Genomic DNA, 14,639 nt, shown 5'->3' on the forward strand with positions numbered 1-14,639 from the left:
AGCAGCCCCACCCACCCACATGCACTCACATAGAGAAGATGACCAAATGCAAGGGGCAAGAGAAGGAATTTTAAAAACATAGTCTGGGAAAGGAGAGAGAGAGAAAATAAAGCCAACGCTGCAGCATCAGCTTCCTCACTGTTATTTTGATCCATGGAGCCATTTAGTTCTCCAGTGGCCAATCAGAAGTCTTGCTGGGCATGAGTCCCACCTGGCCTTGCCCACTCTCTAAAAACACTTGGGTGCCAGGAAGGGTGTTGGTGGGTGCCGTAGCACCCACGGGCACACAATGGGGGCCACTGTGGCAAAGTCAGACTCTCTTGTTGGCGTGCTGCTAACTTGAAAAACGGGTCCCTGTGCGCTGATATAAACCTTTCACAGGTGATGCATAAACAGTTCTCCAATGTATTTTTAGATGAAAAATAGCCGCAAAACACTGACAGAGGAACTGGGGAGTAGGGGGAAGGGGAATGTGACTACTCTGCTTGCCAGCGGTTTTAGCAAGCTGCAGAGATACGGTAAGAGGCTGGCAGGGGGATACACAGGGTTGGCTTACTGAACAGTTAGATGCACATGAGCAGTGAGGTGTGCCTTTGATTTAAATAAAGGGGGTGGGAGTGGGGAGCAGGGGAAGGAGAGCATGCCTCACCTATCCAAAGTTCTGAACAAAGTGAAATAGCAGGGTACAATGATTGCAAGAAGTCTTTGAGAACTTTCCAGCCCAGACTTCCCCCCCCCTTTTTTGCCATCGTAATTAATCCTGTAGACTTTTAAAAGCAAGAATTGCTCACAGGTGGTTTGCAATTACTTGTCTCTGCATCTGGATTTCCCTGCTGGTTTCCCATCTGAATAGTACCCAGGGCTCATTCTGCACACATAGGATAATGCACTTTCAATGTGCTTTGGCAGCTGGGTTTTCCTGTGTGGAACAGGAAAATCTACCTCTAAAGTGCATTGAAAGTGCATTATCCTACGTGTGCAGAATAGGCCCAGGGCTACCAAACTCTGATGAGGTCCAGATCAGGGTGGCCTTGTCTGTAGCCTATTTCCCCTGAAAGAATCAGTCTAGAATAGATTTCTCATCAGTTTCCTTGCCCCGGTCGAGCGGTCTTTCAGGGCGAGCTGCACCCAGATTTGTACTTCGGACTGTTGTTTATCTTGAAAACACATTCCCTTTTAGGTTGTCTAGCTAAGTCAGCAGCCCTGTACTTTCACTCTCGAATAAATGCCTGTTCTACATGGCAAGAGCATGTTTGCCTGTTTCTCTCCCTCTTCCGATAAGGAAGGTCACGCTAAGGGTAAGATGACTCCTCTGAAAAAATTGTACACAAAAGGTTTCTTGTTTTTGTTTTAAATTACAGAACATATTTTACCTTTGATGCAAATGTAAGATGACCCACCCACTCTTTTCTTGATGGAACACTTGGGGGGGGGGACACTCATCTTGTTTGGGGTACATACAGGGTACCTGTTCAGAAGAAAACAACAGGTGCGAAGTGACCTGGATGAAAATAAAGGGTACTCTGTATCTTTGTATAATGTTTAGCCCTGTGGCCCTTTCTCAATTGTCAGGCTCCCTTGAGAGGAAGGAATTTGTAATGAGGCATGGAAAAGAGGGGTGGAGGGCTTAACTCTCCCAGCAGCTTGTTTGCCTTGGACCTCCTTGCCCACATTAGATATATATGGGTCCAAAGCCCCTGTAGATGAGAGAGTTACTCACACAGAGGAGGGTTCAAGGCATTCCACAGAAGGGTTAAGCACTCTCTTCCCCCACATCTTCCCCCCCCCCACACACACACACAGAACAAAAAAGTGTCCTGCGTCGCTGTATGCTGTGAAGTTCGATCGTCAGAGTCACTTTGCAGGTTCGTTTCCCACGCCTGTCAAATTCCGGTGAAAATATCTCCCTTGGTTGTTCATTTAGAAAGGTTAGAAGATTTGTCCCTCCCTCCTTTCTGTATGTTTAGTGTTAGGTTCCTTCCTCCTCTTCCGTCAATCACAGGTCGGTTCCCACTTCCTCTTTCTGTGGTTTTGCTTGTTTATTGCTGTTTCCTAGATTCATGCATTTTCATTTCTTCGCCCTGCCTGATTTTAAGAACGCCCGTATTACCTTGGCTCTGACCTGGATGGGCCGGGGCGATGCCCGTCTCATCAGATCTAGGAAGCTAAGCAGGGGAGGCCCTTCTTAGTACTTGGATGGGAGATCACCAAGAAAGTCTATGCAGAGGGAGGCAATGGCAAAGCACCTCTTAGATGCACATGTGCAGTGAGGTGTCTCTTCCCTTGAAAACCCTACTATGGCATCATCATAAATCAACTGATTTGACAGCACTTTCCATGATAAAGCACTACTAGGGTTTCCAGGTCCTCCCCAGCAACCAATAGAGCAGGGGTAGTCAAACTGCGGCCCTCCAGATGTCCATGGACTACAGTTCCCAGGAGCCCCTGCCAGCTTCGCTGGCAGGGGCTCATGGGAATTGTAGTCCATGGACATCTGGAGGGCCGCAGTTTGACTACCCCTGCAATAGAGGATGGGAGGGGATGGGGTTACCAGATCCAGGCTAGGAAACTCCAGAAGATTTGGGGATGGAGCCTCAGAAGGAGTGGGACCTCAGTGGGGCACAATGCCATGGAGTCCCCTCTCCAAAGCATCTGTCATCTCCAGGGGAACTGATTTCTGTAGTCTGGAGATGAGCTGTAATTCTTGGAGATCCTCAATTCCCTCCTGGAGGCCGCCATCTTTATGTATCACCTTCCGGGCTGGCAAAATAGAGAAGCAATCTCATTTTTTTTTCAACAGTACATTGATGCATAAAGTTAAAGGTGAAGGTATCCCCTGTGCAAGCATCGGGTCATGTCTGACCCTTGGGGTGATGCTCTCTAGTGTTTGCTTGGCAGACTCAATGTGGGGTTTACCCCCCAGCAAGCTGGGTACTCATTTTACCGACTTCGGAAGGATGGAAGGCTGAGTCAACCCTGAGCCGGCTGCTGGGATCGAACTCCCAGCCTCATGGGCAGAGCTTCAGACTGCATGTCTGCTGCCTTAGCATCCTGTGCCACAAGAGGGTCTTACATTGCTGCATACATAGTATTAAACCAAAGGAGATGCAGTCCCTCTTCACCACAGATAACACCTTGAGGGAGATTTGTAAATGTTTCAGCCACATTTTTAAAAAAATCTCATTCATGTGGGAAAGCATGTATACGGTCTCCCTCATTGAGAAAATGAGCAGACCCACAAATTACTTTGGACATCTAGTGCAAGCCTCGACCAGGGCTTCGTGAAACCCTCAGGTTTCACGAAGGGTTTCGTGAATGGGTGAGAGTTAATTAATTTTAAAAATATAAATATGTATGTATGTATGTATGTATGTATGTATGTATGTATGTATGTATGTATAATTTGTTAAACATTTATCAGTGATATGACCCATATCATCATGTTGACCTATTTTCCCTTTCCAAAATGGCTAATGGGGGTGGGGAGCGGAGAGAACCTGGGTGATTGTATGCACAACTCTGCTTCCCAACCCTGTTCGGCACGATTGCGCCACTTCTGGGGGTTCTCAAAGCCTGAAGAATGTTGCAGGGGTTTCACAACGGTAAAAAAAGTTGAGAAATGCTGATTGCGTATGACTCCAAATGATGTTTGTATGGGTTTGCGAGAAAGAAAGGGTCATTCCAGGAGAGGCTCACTCCCTTTTTTTTTAGTTTTAATGCTCTTGGAACACTTGCTTTGCATCCTTGCATGCACACTCTGAGGCTGAAGTGATGCATGATGTTGGTTGTTAGTGAGAGATAGGGCCTCTTGTGGCGCAGAGTGGTAAGGCAGCAGACATGCAGTCTGAAAACTCTGCAGACATGCAGTCTGAAAGCTCTGGCCATGAGGCTGGGAGTTCGATCCCAGCAGCCGGCTCAAGGTTGACTCAGCCTTCCATCCTTCCGAGGTCTGTAAAATGAGTACCCAGCTTCCTGGGGGATAAAACGGTAATGACTGGGGAAGGCGCTGGCAAGTCACTCCGTATTGAGTCTGCCATGAAAACATTAGAGCAGTGGTCCCCAACCATCAGGCGGCGACTTGGTGCCGGGCCGCGAAGGCCCTGGCACTGGGCTGCGGCTCCCTCTCCCTGCCCCCCCCCGCAGTAAGAAACTTACCAGGCTGCAAGCTTGCGGCCCAGCAAGCTTCTTACTGTGGGAGGGGGGGAAAGGGAAGCAGGGCCGCGCCCGTGCTTTCCACATGCGTGGCTGAGCCGCGTATGTGCGCATGCACCATGCACAGCTGAAAACGAGCATGCACTGCACTATTGCGCATGCGCGCATGCACGAAACTGCCGTGCATGTGCATTTTTGGTCACACATGGTGCATGCGCGGTGGCACGGTCTCTCATGGTGCATGCGCAGCTGCGCATGCGCGGCCGGGCAATCACCCTGCTTTCCGCCACCGGTCCCCAGCCTCAAAAAGGTTGGGGACCACTACACTAGAGGGCGTCACCCCAAGGGTCAGAGATGACCCGGTGCTTGCACAGGGATACCTTTACCTGCTAGTGAGAGAGAATGTTACATTATTTGTCAAAAAATGTAAAGGAATCACTATGTCTGTATTGTGAATATAAAATGAAACCATGTAATAACCAGGTTGTTAATGTTATGTGAACAAGGGAAAAAGAAAGTGTATCTCTGAAGAGAAAAGGTTACTGTTAAAGATTGTGTCTATTCTCTAGTATGAAAGTAAAAAATATTCAGTATTACTAGAGAAGATGATATACCTTATCTGGCGAGCTGGGTTCGATTCTGCACTCGCCCACATGCAGCCTGCTGGGTGACCTTGATAACCGGGCTGATAAAGCTTTTGCACTACTAAAGTGCATTGAAAGTGCGTTATCCAGAGTGTGGGGAACAGATCTCAGCTATCTTCCTGTAGGATTTCAGAGGAGGGCAAGTGTGTTGTGTGCTTTCATTTTTACTGCTCACTCTTGAGGACATTCCTTGAATTGGTCATCTTTCTAATCTGGACAGCCAGAAGTTGTATTACATGCTATGATCACACAGCATTTGCAGCCCAGGGTACTAGTGGGAATTGAATTTAACTCTCAGTACAGCATTCTGAAGAAGACACAACTGAAACAGACCTTGGCTGACCTCATGCAAAACTAAATGTTGATCTCAATATTTTAGAGTTTATCTGATACGTGTCGCTTTATTTTTTGCAACAAAAGCCGCACTCTCGCTGGCCCATTTTCTTCTGTGTTGGCTCCTCTCCTTGGCTGAGGCTTTACCTCCTTCCTCCCCTTGTCTAATTCATCTTCTCTGGGGGCTATTTTTTAGTTGTTGTAACAAAACTGTGGTTCCAACAGTGGAGTTTTTTTCAATATCTGTTCCTGTGCAGACATTGCATTTCTCATTCTTGGGCTTCTTTTTCAGACTAATTTTGTTTTTTTTAATCACCTTTTCCTCCACATGTGGATATTCCCTATATATCCCCATTGTGCGTATTTTTTAATCTGCATGGCTCCTGCAACCGATGGCTATTAGGTTTAAGGAATTCCCATGGTAGTGTGCGTCAGTATTGTATTGTATCAATGACGTTAATGCCTATATGCATTCTACATTTTAGATGTTTAGACAGTCATTTCTGTTCATCAGTGTACATTTATAGAGAGGCTTCCAATCAGCCCTGTTCATACCTGTGAAAGTGAATGCATATGCATTCCACATGTACATCTGTAGGTGTTACACTGATATTCTGTTCATGTGGAAGGAGGAAGCCCTCCAAGCACATGTTTCAGGAGCATAAGTTGTGCAACTGCATAACATGTGGAATGGAAAAAAATGTGGATTTTCCCTGTGGATGCAGCTTCCATCCCTCTGGACTGGACTGTTGTCCTAGCGAATGCAACCTGCATAGAATCACAGAATCATAGAGTTGGAAGGGGCCATACAGGACATCTAGTCCAACCCCCTGCTCAACGCAGGATCAGAATATTAGAATATAGAATATCCACCCGTTTCCCAATGGACATGATACAACAATTGCATGAATTGGATGCATGCTGAGGACTCGTGCTCTCCTAATACACATTGCTGGTGGACTCCTGCATCAATAGAATGTCAATTTAATATCTCCAGAGGGTTGCACAAACTTTTCAGATGAAGCTGGCTATTGCTGCCTGGATAAATACAGGGTTGAAATCGCATATTTATATATCACGTAGGAATTGTTCAGTGCAATCACAATGACTAATTAAATGTTAAGTGTTCAGATCTTAAGTGCATTCAGTGTTACTTGTGTTCAGCGCTCATGTGTTCACTATAATGGCTTAGTATGTTGTTGTGGTTTTCATTTTAAATGTTAGGTACCTTCATAGAAAGAGCCTCTTGTGGCGCAGAGTGGTAAGGCAGCAGACATGCAGTCTGAAAGCTCTGCCCATGAGGGTGGGAGTTTGATCCCAGCAGCCGGCTCAAGGTTGACTCAGCCTTCCATCCTTCCGAGGTCGGTGAAATGAGTACCCAGCTTGCTGGGGGGTAAACGGTAATGACTGGGGAAGGCACTGGCAAACCACCCCGTATTGAGTCTGCCAAGAAAACGCTGGAGGGCGTCACCCCAAGGGTCAGACATGACCCAGTGCTTGCACAGGGGATTCATTTACCTTTACCTTTTACCTTCATAGAGATTTCTACTGTGCAGCACCTCTCAGTTGTGAGCATGTGTCCCTGTTAGGCACATTAAGGATACTGCAGGCAGCATGGCTGTCACTTTTCCAAAAAACGCACGGCTGCAGTCCTGCAAGCCATGTTCATTCGCTCCACAATGGCCCTTTATGACCTCCCCAGCAATGTCTGGTTGATCACTTGCAGAGTGCACTGAACTGGATGGACCTTTGGCTTGATTTGGCAGAGCACTTCTGTTGTTGTGAACTGTCGGAGTCAGCCTAGATGCTGTATCAGCATTCCATTACTGGGCTGGTACCTCTGTTAGAAATGTTTGTGGAGGGGGAGGGGCTGTGTAAGCGTTGTGGGAGGGAACAAACCAGAAATGAGTCCTGATCTGCACATGAGGTAGCCATATGGGGCCCAATGATTCACTGCTGCTAAACCCGAATCCTCCCAGAAGTTGCTTCTGGTTATTAGCCAAGCATTTATCATTCAGGGGTAGTCAAACTGTGGCCTTCCAGATGTCCATGGACTACAATTCCCAGGAGCCCCCGCCACAGTTTGACTACCCCTGATTTATATCATCAAAGCCGTGCCCTACTGAAATCAAGTAGCTTAAACACACTTGAGAGCTGGGTTGTAGCATTTAAAACTCAGCATATTTCTTGTCAAGGACTTTGTATAACATTACAAAACCCTATAAATACATTTGCTTAAGTTTGTCACGCCTTTCAAGGAAATGTGGTGCAGACCCGTTTCCCCACACACACACACACATACGCACCAGCATGAAATATGGAAGAGGGGAAGGATGAGAAAGCGGGAGGGCCAAAAAAGAAAAAAAAGACAAGATGAATAGCTTATTTATTGAGGAAAGCTCCTTGAATGGTTTGCCAGGAAAATTAGTTATGCAAGAGTAGAATCTTGCGGCTTATAATTTTCAAAATAAATGCTCTTCCTTTGTTTCTGATATGGAAGCATCCATCCTTCCTGGGCAGAGTCTGCACTTATTTTCTTTATTCCATTGTCAATCCTGTTGAATTCAGATCGCTTTGAACTCGGGTCTTCCTCTTTCCCCCCCTCCCCATTGAAACAGGAAAGTCTTCTGCATGTGGTTAGTGTAGTTCAGAAGGGGAGGGGCCAAGCCTCTTTCTTTCTTTTCTTGAAGGGGGGGAGGAGCCAGGCAGGGAGCCTCTTTCTTTTCTTGGCGGGGGGGGGGGGGGAGGAGAGGATCGAAGAAGGCAGAGAAGGGAGAAAAAATCCAGGACCGACAGAAGTTGAGAGCAATTAGGGGCTTCTCCTTTAAGGCAAGCTTATCACATGACCAGGTGTGGCCTATCAGAGGTTCTCTACCACGGAGCTTTCTTTCCCAAATGGATATTGAGCATTAAAAGCACTAAGATATCGCACAATAAAGGTAGGGTCACTACGGATCAATCCTTCTTGCTGCAGAAGGAAAATTTAAATCGCCCAAAATCCAAACGGAAATCGCATTCTGTGTAGAGGGCAGGGACTGAATCGACCTGGGGTTGGAATAAAAGCTCTGTGCAGTTTACACCCTGATGTGGAAGTATCAAACAAAATTCTTCATCAGCCTTTCACAGTTGTTGAACCATTGAGAACCCCTGGAAACATTCTTCGAGAAACCTCAGAAGTGGTGCAATCATGCAGAATAGGTTTGGGAACTGTGGACACGCCCACCTGGGGCCTCTAACCTTCCCAGCCCCTCCAGGCCTATCATTGGTCATTTGGGGGAAGGGGTGTGTTGACATGACCATATAAGGTTCACATCATCCGATAAATACTTTAACAGATTAAAAAAATATCTGTAACAAATGAATTAACTCCCACCCATTTGGGAAACCCTTCCAGGGCTGTCATGAAACCCTGTTTGTGAGAGCCTGTGCTAGATTGTAAGATAGCGTAGCCATGCTGGATCAGACCAGGGTTCCAACAAATTTTATATCCTGTTTCAAGCAGTAGCCAACCAGACACCCTTAAGAAACCCACAAGCGGGGCATGATGAAAGTGTTATACTCAGTAGCATGGCCTCTCTGAACAATTTACTGAAGGGTACACCCCCCCCCCCTCCCCAAGGAATAGCTGCTTGCCAAGCGTCCTCTTCTGACACTGGGTTTTCTCCTTGCGCTGGACGAGTGCTTCCGAGATGGGGGAGCTTTATGTGGATCAGAGAACCACTGCCAGCTTCAAATTTCTAAAGGATTTATGAAAATAGCAAGGTTTATAAGCATATAGACCAACCAAGCCAACATCTGCAGGGCCCCTGCCCCCCCCCCCGAAGCCCACTAAGACTCCTGGACCTGTTTGAATTACTATTGCTTATGTTATACTGTTACCCGGTTATACCAGTTAATAATACGAATGTTATAATTATTATATGTCTGGTTCCATGTATAGTTTTAGTTATCGTTATATGTAAACCGCCCTGAGCCTTCGGGAAGGGCGGAATATAAGAATGAATGAATAAATGAATGAATGAATGAATATCTTTAGCACAGGACAGAGTTAAGCAAAAGAGTCAAAAGAAATTGGGTGAAACACAGTTGTTCTGCCCCCCTGCTAAAACATACCCTATCTGATGTTAAATATAAGGGTTCCAAGTTCCTACTCCATGTTCAGTGCTCACCTGGCAGCCACGTGGTCCAAGATGGTTGCTCACCACTTCTCAAATCAGGGCAACTTCCTCCTTCAGTGGTCAGCAGGCAAAAGAGATCACTTTCTGTGGTCAGCAGCAGCTATCTCTCTCTGTCCTCTCCCACCTGGGTTACCCAAGGTCCTGCGGGGAACAAGAAGTCCCATCCCCCTTTAAAGGATGCTCCTATGTGTCCTAGGTAGTTCTGGGAAGAAGTTTCCCTCACCCTCCAGATACCTGATTCCTGGCTAGGCCAATTTGCAATTGAAGGGAGGTGAACAAGTGATTAACATTGCCCCTCCCCTCCCTCCAAAGCTCAGGGGGGGGGGAATGGTATATTTCTGAAATAGCAAGGAAAGGGGCATGGGCATTTTGCCACAGTGACTTACAATTTTTTTTCTGTAAATATGGTTATCTCTATATTGATGTTTATGATATGGCCTCTTGCAAGTGGGAATTCTTGTAAGTGGGACCTCCCTGAATTGTAAATGAATAACCGCATGTTGGCCAATATACTGCAACTTCCTTCTCTTTGCTGTGTCGTAACAGCCAGCTTCTTCTTTTCCATCTGTGGAGGACCAGTTCCAAGATGGCCTTGTGGAGCTCGGTTTGTAAACTTCCTCCAGAGCTGTTCAATGGCTACAGTGAAGAGTTTCCTCGTAGCCTGCGCTGCTTCCTCGGAGACTGGCTGGAGACGTACCCTTGGTAAGTTTAGGAGGCGATGTAGCAGCTTTGGTTTTGCCCAGACTTATTCTGTCCATACCAGAAGCGGCATATAAGAACCAACTCTTCTTCTTCTTCTTCTTCTTCTTCTTCTTCTTCTTCTTCTTCTTCCTCTTCTTCTTCTTCTTCTTCTTCTTCTTCCTCTTCCTCTTCCTCTTCCTCTTCTTCTTCTTCTTCTTCTTCTTCCTCTTCTTCTTCTTCTTCTTCTTCTTCTTCTTCTTCTTCTCTGGAAAAATTCTAGATGGGATCCAAGCCCTGGCTTGATGGCATTCCTACACCATTATCACATTTTAGGTCGTAAAACAGACATTTTATTGGCCTCTTTAACAGTTCCACAGCTACACAACAGAAAGTTGCCATTCCACTTTCTTGGCATCCTCCTTTCTCGACTCCTGCTGCCTGCCCCCACATGCTGTGCCAGAGTGACATGTTTGTATCTCCAGCAGGCATGCTGAACAGTGGGCAAAGGCCCCTGTGTGTTCGTGTGTGTATGGACTGTGAATCTGAGCAAATATAATTCCCCAAAGGAAGCTTCAAAGTGCAAGTGTACTCTCACTTGATAATGCTCTAGGCCTAAAGCAAGCTGAGAGAGAGAGAGCAAAAGGGCTATTCTAATTGCTGTGCATAAGTTAGGGATCATTACCATGTTTGGTGCAGGCCATACTAATCTACTCTGTGGATTTCACAATGAATGATGACCGTCGCTCTCTTCCATAACTAGAATGTTGGTCTTGATAGAAGCTTGGCTTGATCCAGCAAGACAAATATGATTCTGAAGGCAAGACCTTTTATCCAGTTTAATTGGTGTGGCATTCCCCACAAAACCCTCCATCAGTTATGGTATCAAAAAGGCTAGTGATCTCTGATTGAGACACATCTCCTACTTTAAGGTTGTCACTTGGAGGAGGGCAGGATGCTGTTTCTGTTGTCTGCAGAGGAGAGGACATGCAGTAATGGGTTTAAACCAGTGGTCCCCAACCTTTCTGAGGCTGGGGACTGGCAGGGCAGCGGGTCGCGCCCACGCCCCGCGCATACGCCGGGCTGCGCCCGCGCATCGCAAATGCGCCATTTGCGGCTGAAATTGCGCATGCGCAAAAGTGCCGCGCATGCGCAATTTCGGCCGCAAATGGCTCATTCGCGCATGCGCGGCCCTGATTTCCTCTCCCCGCCCTCCCACAGTAAGAAGTTTAGAACTTAAGCTTGCAAGCTTGCGGCCCGGGAAGTTTTTTACTGCGGGAGGGGCGGGGAGAGGGAGCTGCGGCCCGGCGGCATGGCCTTCGTGTCCCGGCACCGGGCCGCGGCCCGCAGGTTGGGGACCACTGGTTTAAACTACAAGTACAACGATATAGGCTAGATATCAGGAAAAAATTTTCACAGTCAAAGTAGTTCAGCAGTGGAATAGGCTGCCTAAGGAGGTGGTGAACTCCCCCTCACTGGCAGTCTTCAAGCAAAGGTTGGATGCAAACTTTTCTTGGATGCTTTAGGATGCTCTGGGCTGATCCTGCGTAGAGCAGGGGGTTGGACTAGATGGCCTGTGTGGCCCCTTCCAACTCTATGATTCTAAGCTGGGGAAAGCTCCTCCAACTTAAGTGGGTACCCCTGCAGGGCTGAAGGAAGGTTTTACGCTTTGCTTGCAGAATGGTAGATTCCCAGGCAAGAATTGGCAGCATTCTTCCATACTACAATTCCCAGAATTCTTTGGAGAAAGCCTTGGCATGTAGACCAGTTCACATTTTTAATGTAGATCAGCTTTTAGGATAGCCATTCTAGAATTACAAACAGGGATCCTATCTCCAGAGAAAAACACTCAACACCGCTGTTATACTTTCTTTAAGCTGTTTTTGTTTTATCATTACATGGCCACAATCGAAAAAGGGTTTTCAATGGGGTGAGGCCAAATTTGGCTAACAGACTCCTTGTTCCATAGGACTGTTCTGGTTTGCCTACACTTGTGGATTGTAACAGCCTGTGGCAGTCCTTAAGTTCTAAACTTTTTCACCATTGAGAAACCCCTAAAACATTCTTCAGGCTTCAAGAAACCCCAGAAGTGGCTTAATCATGCAAACTAGAGTTCCCAACTAGAGTTGGGAAACAAAGTTGTGTACACACCCACCCGGGGCTCCTCCCCTCCCTCCCCTCTCCAGGCCAATCATTGGCCATTTTGGGAATGGGGGCAGGTCGACATGACCATCTATGGTCATATCACCCAATAAATGTTGAACAATTTTTTTTAAGAAAAAAAATAACTCCCACCCATTTGGGAAATACTTCCAGGGCCATCAAGAAACCCCAGGTTTTCACAAAACCCTTGTTGGGAATCTGTCTTATGGATTCCTCCACATGTTTTGTAGGTCGTAGGTGGCCACTGGGGGATGTGCATGTTCTGAAAAGAGGTGGGTTCAGCTGTGACGTTTGTCTTTTCAACGTCTTCATCTTTGCGTATGTTTCTTCTCGTTCTCCTCAGGGAATTCATCACCGGGTCGGATACTTTTGATGCCTTCATGGCTGACAGCCTTCTTTCTGCCATGGTGGAGAGACTGCAGGACCTGGCCAGTAACCACTGCCAACCCAGCTTAATTCTTCAGTTCACTTCTAACTTGGAGGTACGTCTGAGACCTGAGGGGACTGGGCTGGAAGGAGATACCATCAGCGCCTCTGGCCTTACCACTCATCATGGTGTTTTCTGGGTTGGTTGCTAGCTTTCTCAGCTTTGATAAACTCTCTTTGTGGACGGTACTAGCTGTTTCAGGGCAGGCTGTCCTTCCATCTTGCATAGGCCCTTGTCTCCCTTGATGGTATTTGGGGCAAAGGCATGGAGGTATAGCCTGGGCTGCATCCTTAAGTGACTTAGCCTCATAACCGGGTTGAAGGACTAGGTTTCCCCCTCACCAAGATGGGTCTGATAACTAAAAGTGTTGCTGAATTGTTCAGATAGACCGTTTATGCACTGGGAACTTCACTCCCCCAGCTCCCGTGCAGGAGCACAAATTGGGAGCGGATGAGGTGCACCAGGCCAAGTGCTCCCCCATGTGGGTACAGGAAGAGGTGGGGCAACCTGCCACTACTAAAACTCCAGCCTGCAGCCCGGCATGAAACCTCCAGTGCATAAACGGTCATACGGGGCATCCCCTAGGAGCAGTCTCTGTCCAGATAGAGGGGTGATTGTGGGACATGGGAAGCCCCTCAATCCAGAGGAACACTCATCCCCTCCAGGTTTGGCCTGTGGTTTAATTGCAGTTCTGGGAAGATGAGTCCTTAATCCTGGTCTCCAGATGCAGTATGAGGAGATCCAGAACCTTTAGGTGCTAAAATGGATTGTGCCATTCAGCCATGGGTTGCGTTCATAAGAAAGCTATGTGAGAAAAAAACTAGGAAAGCACAGAGATGGGCTGAATTAGAACCTTGCAGCCTGGCCTGCTGGTTTTCTCCATGCAGAAACCTGTTTTTCTTGTTGTTTTTTAACATGGTAGAAGCAATCAAACAACTGCTCTACCTACTTCTAGGGTGAAATGCTACAATCCATGTTAACTACTAACACCTCATCCTACTGCCTGCATAGACTAGGTTTCATAGGCACCAGGTAGCCTAATGAATTACAATCAGCTCCACCCTTTATACAGAAAGACTGGATTGGCCTTAGCCAAGATTGGATCCTTCTGTGTGTAAACGTGTTTTGGGAGTTGGAGGCAGGTGCATGGACCACCCCAGTGGCTTCAGAATCCTCTTTCTTCACAGGCTCAACTCCCCAGCGCCCTAAAACAGTGTTAGCTAATCTCTGGAAGAGCTGCTTTTCAGGTCGAAAGGGAAACACAAATTGCATTTCTCTTCTTCTTTCTAATGACAGAACGCGTATCGGCGAGAACCACTGAAGCTGGTGAGGACTGTGAAACAGATTCTAGAAGCAGAGCGGGTCATTGTGCAGAACAAGGTAGGGTGGTCAACCCACACACATACAGACACAAAAAACTGTTCTTCAGTTTCAAGTTCTAGTCCTGGATTATCACCTTGGTCCCTAGATACTACATCTACAAGACAACGATGGGGACAATCGGTCCTACCACCCTCAATCTCACAACACCTAGAGGACCGCCAGAGGGTTTAGCCCTTTGGAAGATTCTGCCGTTTCCCTACTGCATCCTGCTTCTCCGGCAGTCAATTGGCGCCTTGGTTCATTGGTGGGCCATGCCCCAAGAACAGCCGTTCTCAACTTTTTTACTGTTGAGAAACCTGTGAAACATTCTTTGGGCTTTGAGAAACCCCAGAAGTGGTGTAATAATTCAGAATATGGTTGGGAAGCATCGCTGTGTATACGCCAACTCTATCTATCTATCTATCTATCTATCTATCTATCTATCTATCTATCTATCTATCTATCTATCTATCTATCTATCATCTATCATCTATCATCTATCATCTATCATCTATCATCTATCATCTATCATCTATCATCTATCATCTATCATCTATCTATCTATCTATCTATCTATCTATCTATCTATCTATCTATCTATCTATCTATCTATCTATCTATCTATCTATCTATCTATCTATCTATCTATCATCTATCATCTATCATCTATCATCTATCATCTATCATCTATCATCTATCATC

At 46.6% G+C, this 14,639-nt stretch overlaps 1 protein-coding gene across 4 annotated transcripts in view; it reads left to right on the top strand.

The window, feature by feature from the left end:
- STAT6 (signal transducer and activator of transcription 6) overlaps nucleotides 1-14,639 on the top strand; it is an 81,078-nt gene that overhangs the window by 18,289 nt on the left and 48,150 nt on the right. For all 4 annotated transcript variants that reach the window (XM_077329226.1, XM_077329224.1, XM_077329225.1 and 1 more), the window contains 3 exons: nucleotides 9,854-10,009; nucleotides 12,492-12,630; nucleotides 13,872-13,955. In XM_077329226.1, the coding sequence (XP_077185341.1) occupies nucleotides 9,854-10,009; nucleotides 12,492-12,630; nucleotides 13,872-13,955 (379 nt within the window). The remainder of the gene's footprint in view (nucleotides 1-9,853; nucleotides 10,010-12,491; nucleotides 12,631-13,871; nucleotides 13,956-14,639) is intronic.

Source organism: Paroedura picta, chromosome 3 (genome assembly GCF_049243985.1).
Source record: "Paroedura picta isolate Pp20150507F chromosome 3, Ppicta_v3.0, whole genome shotgun sequence".
Taxonomy (NCBI): Eukaryota; Metazoa; Chordata; class Lepidosauria; order Squamata; family Gekkonidae; genus Paroedura; species Paroedura picta.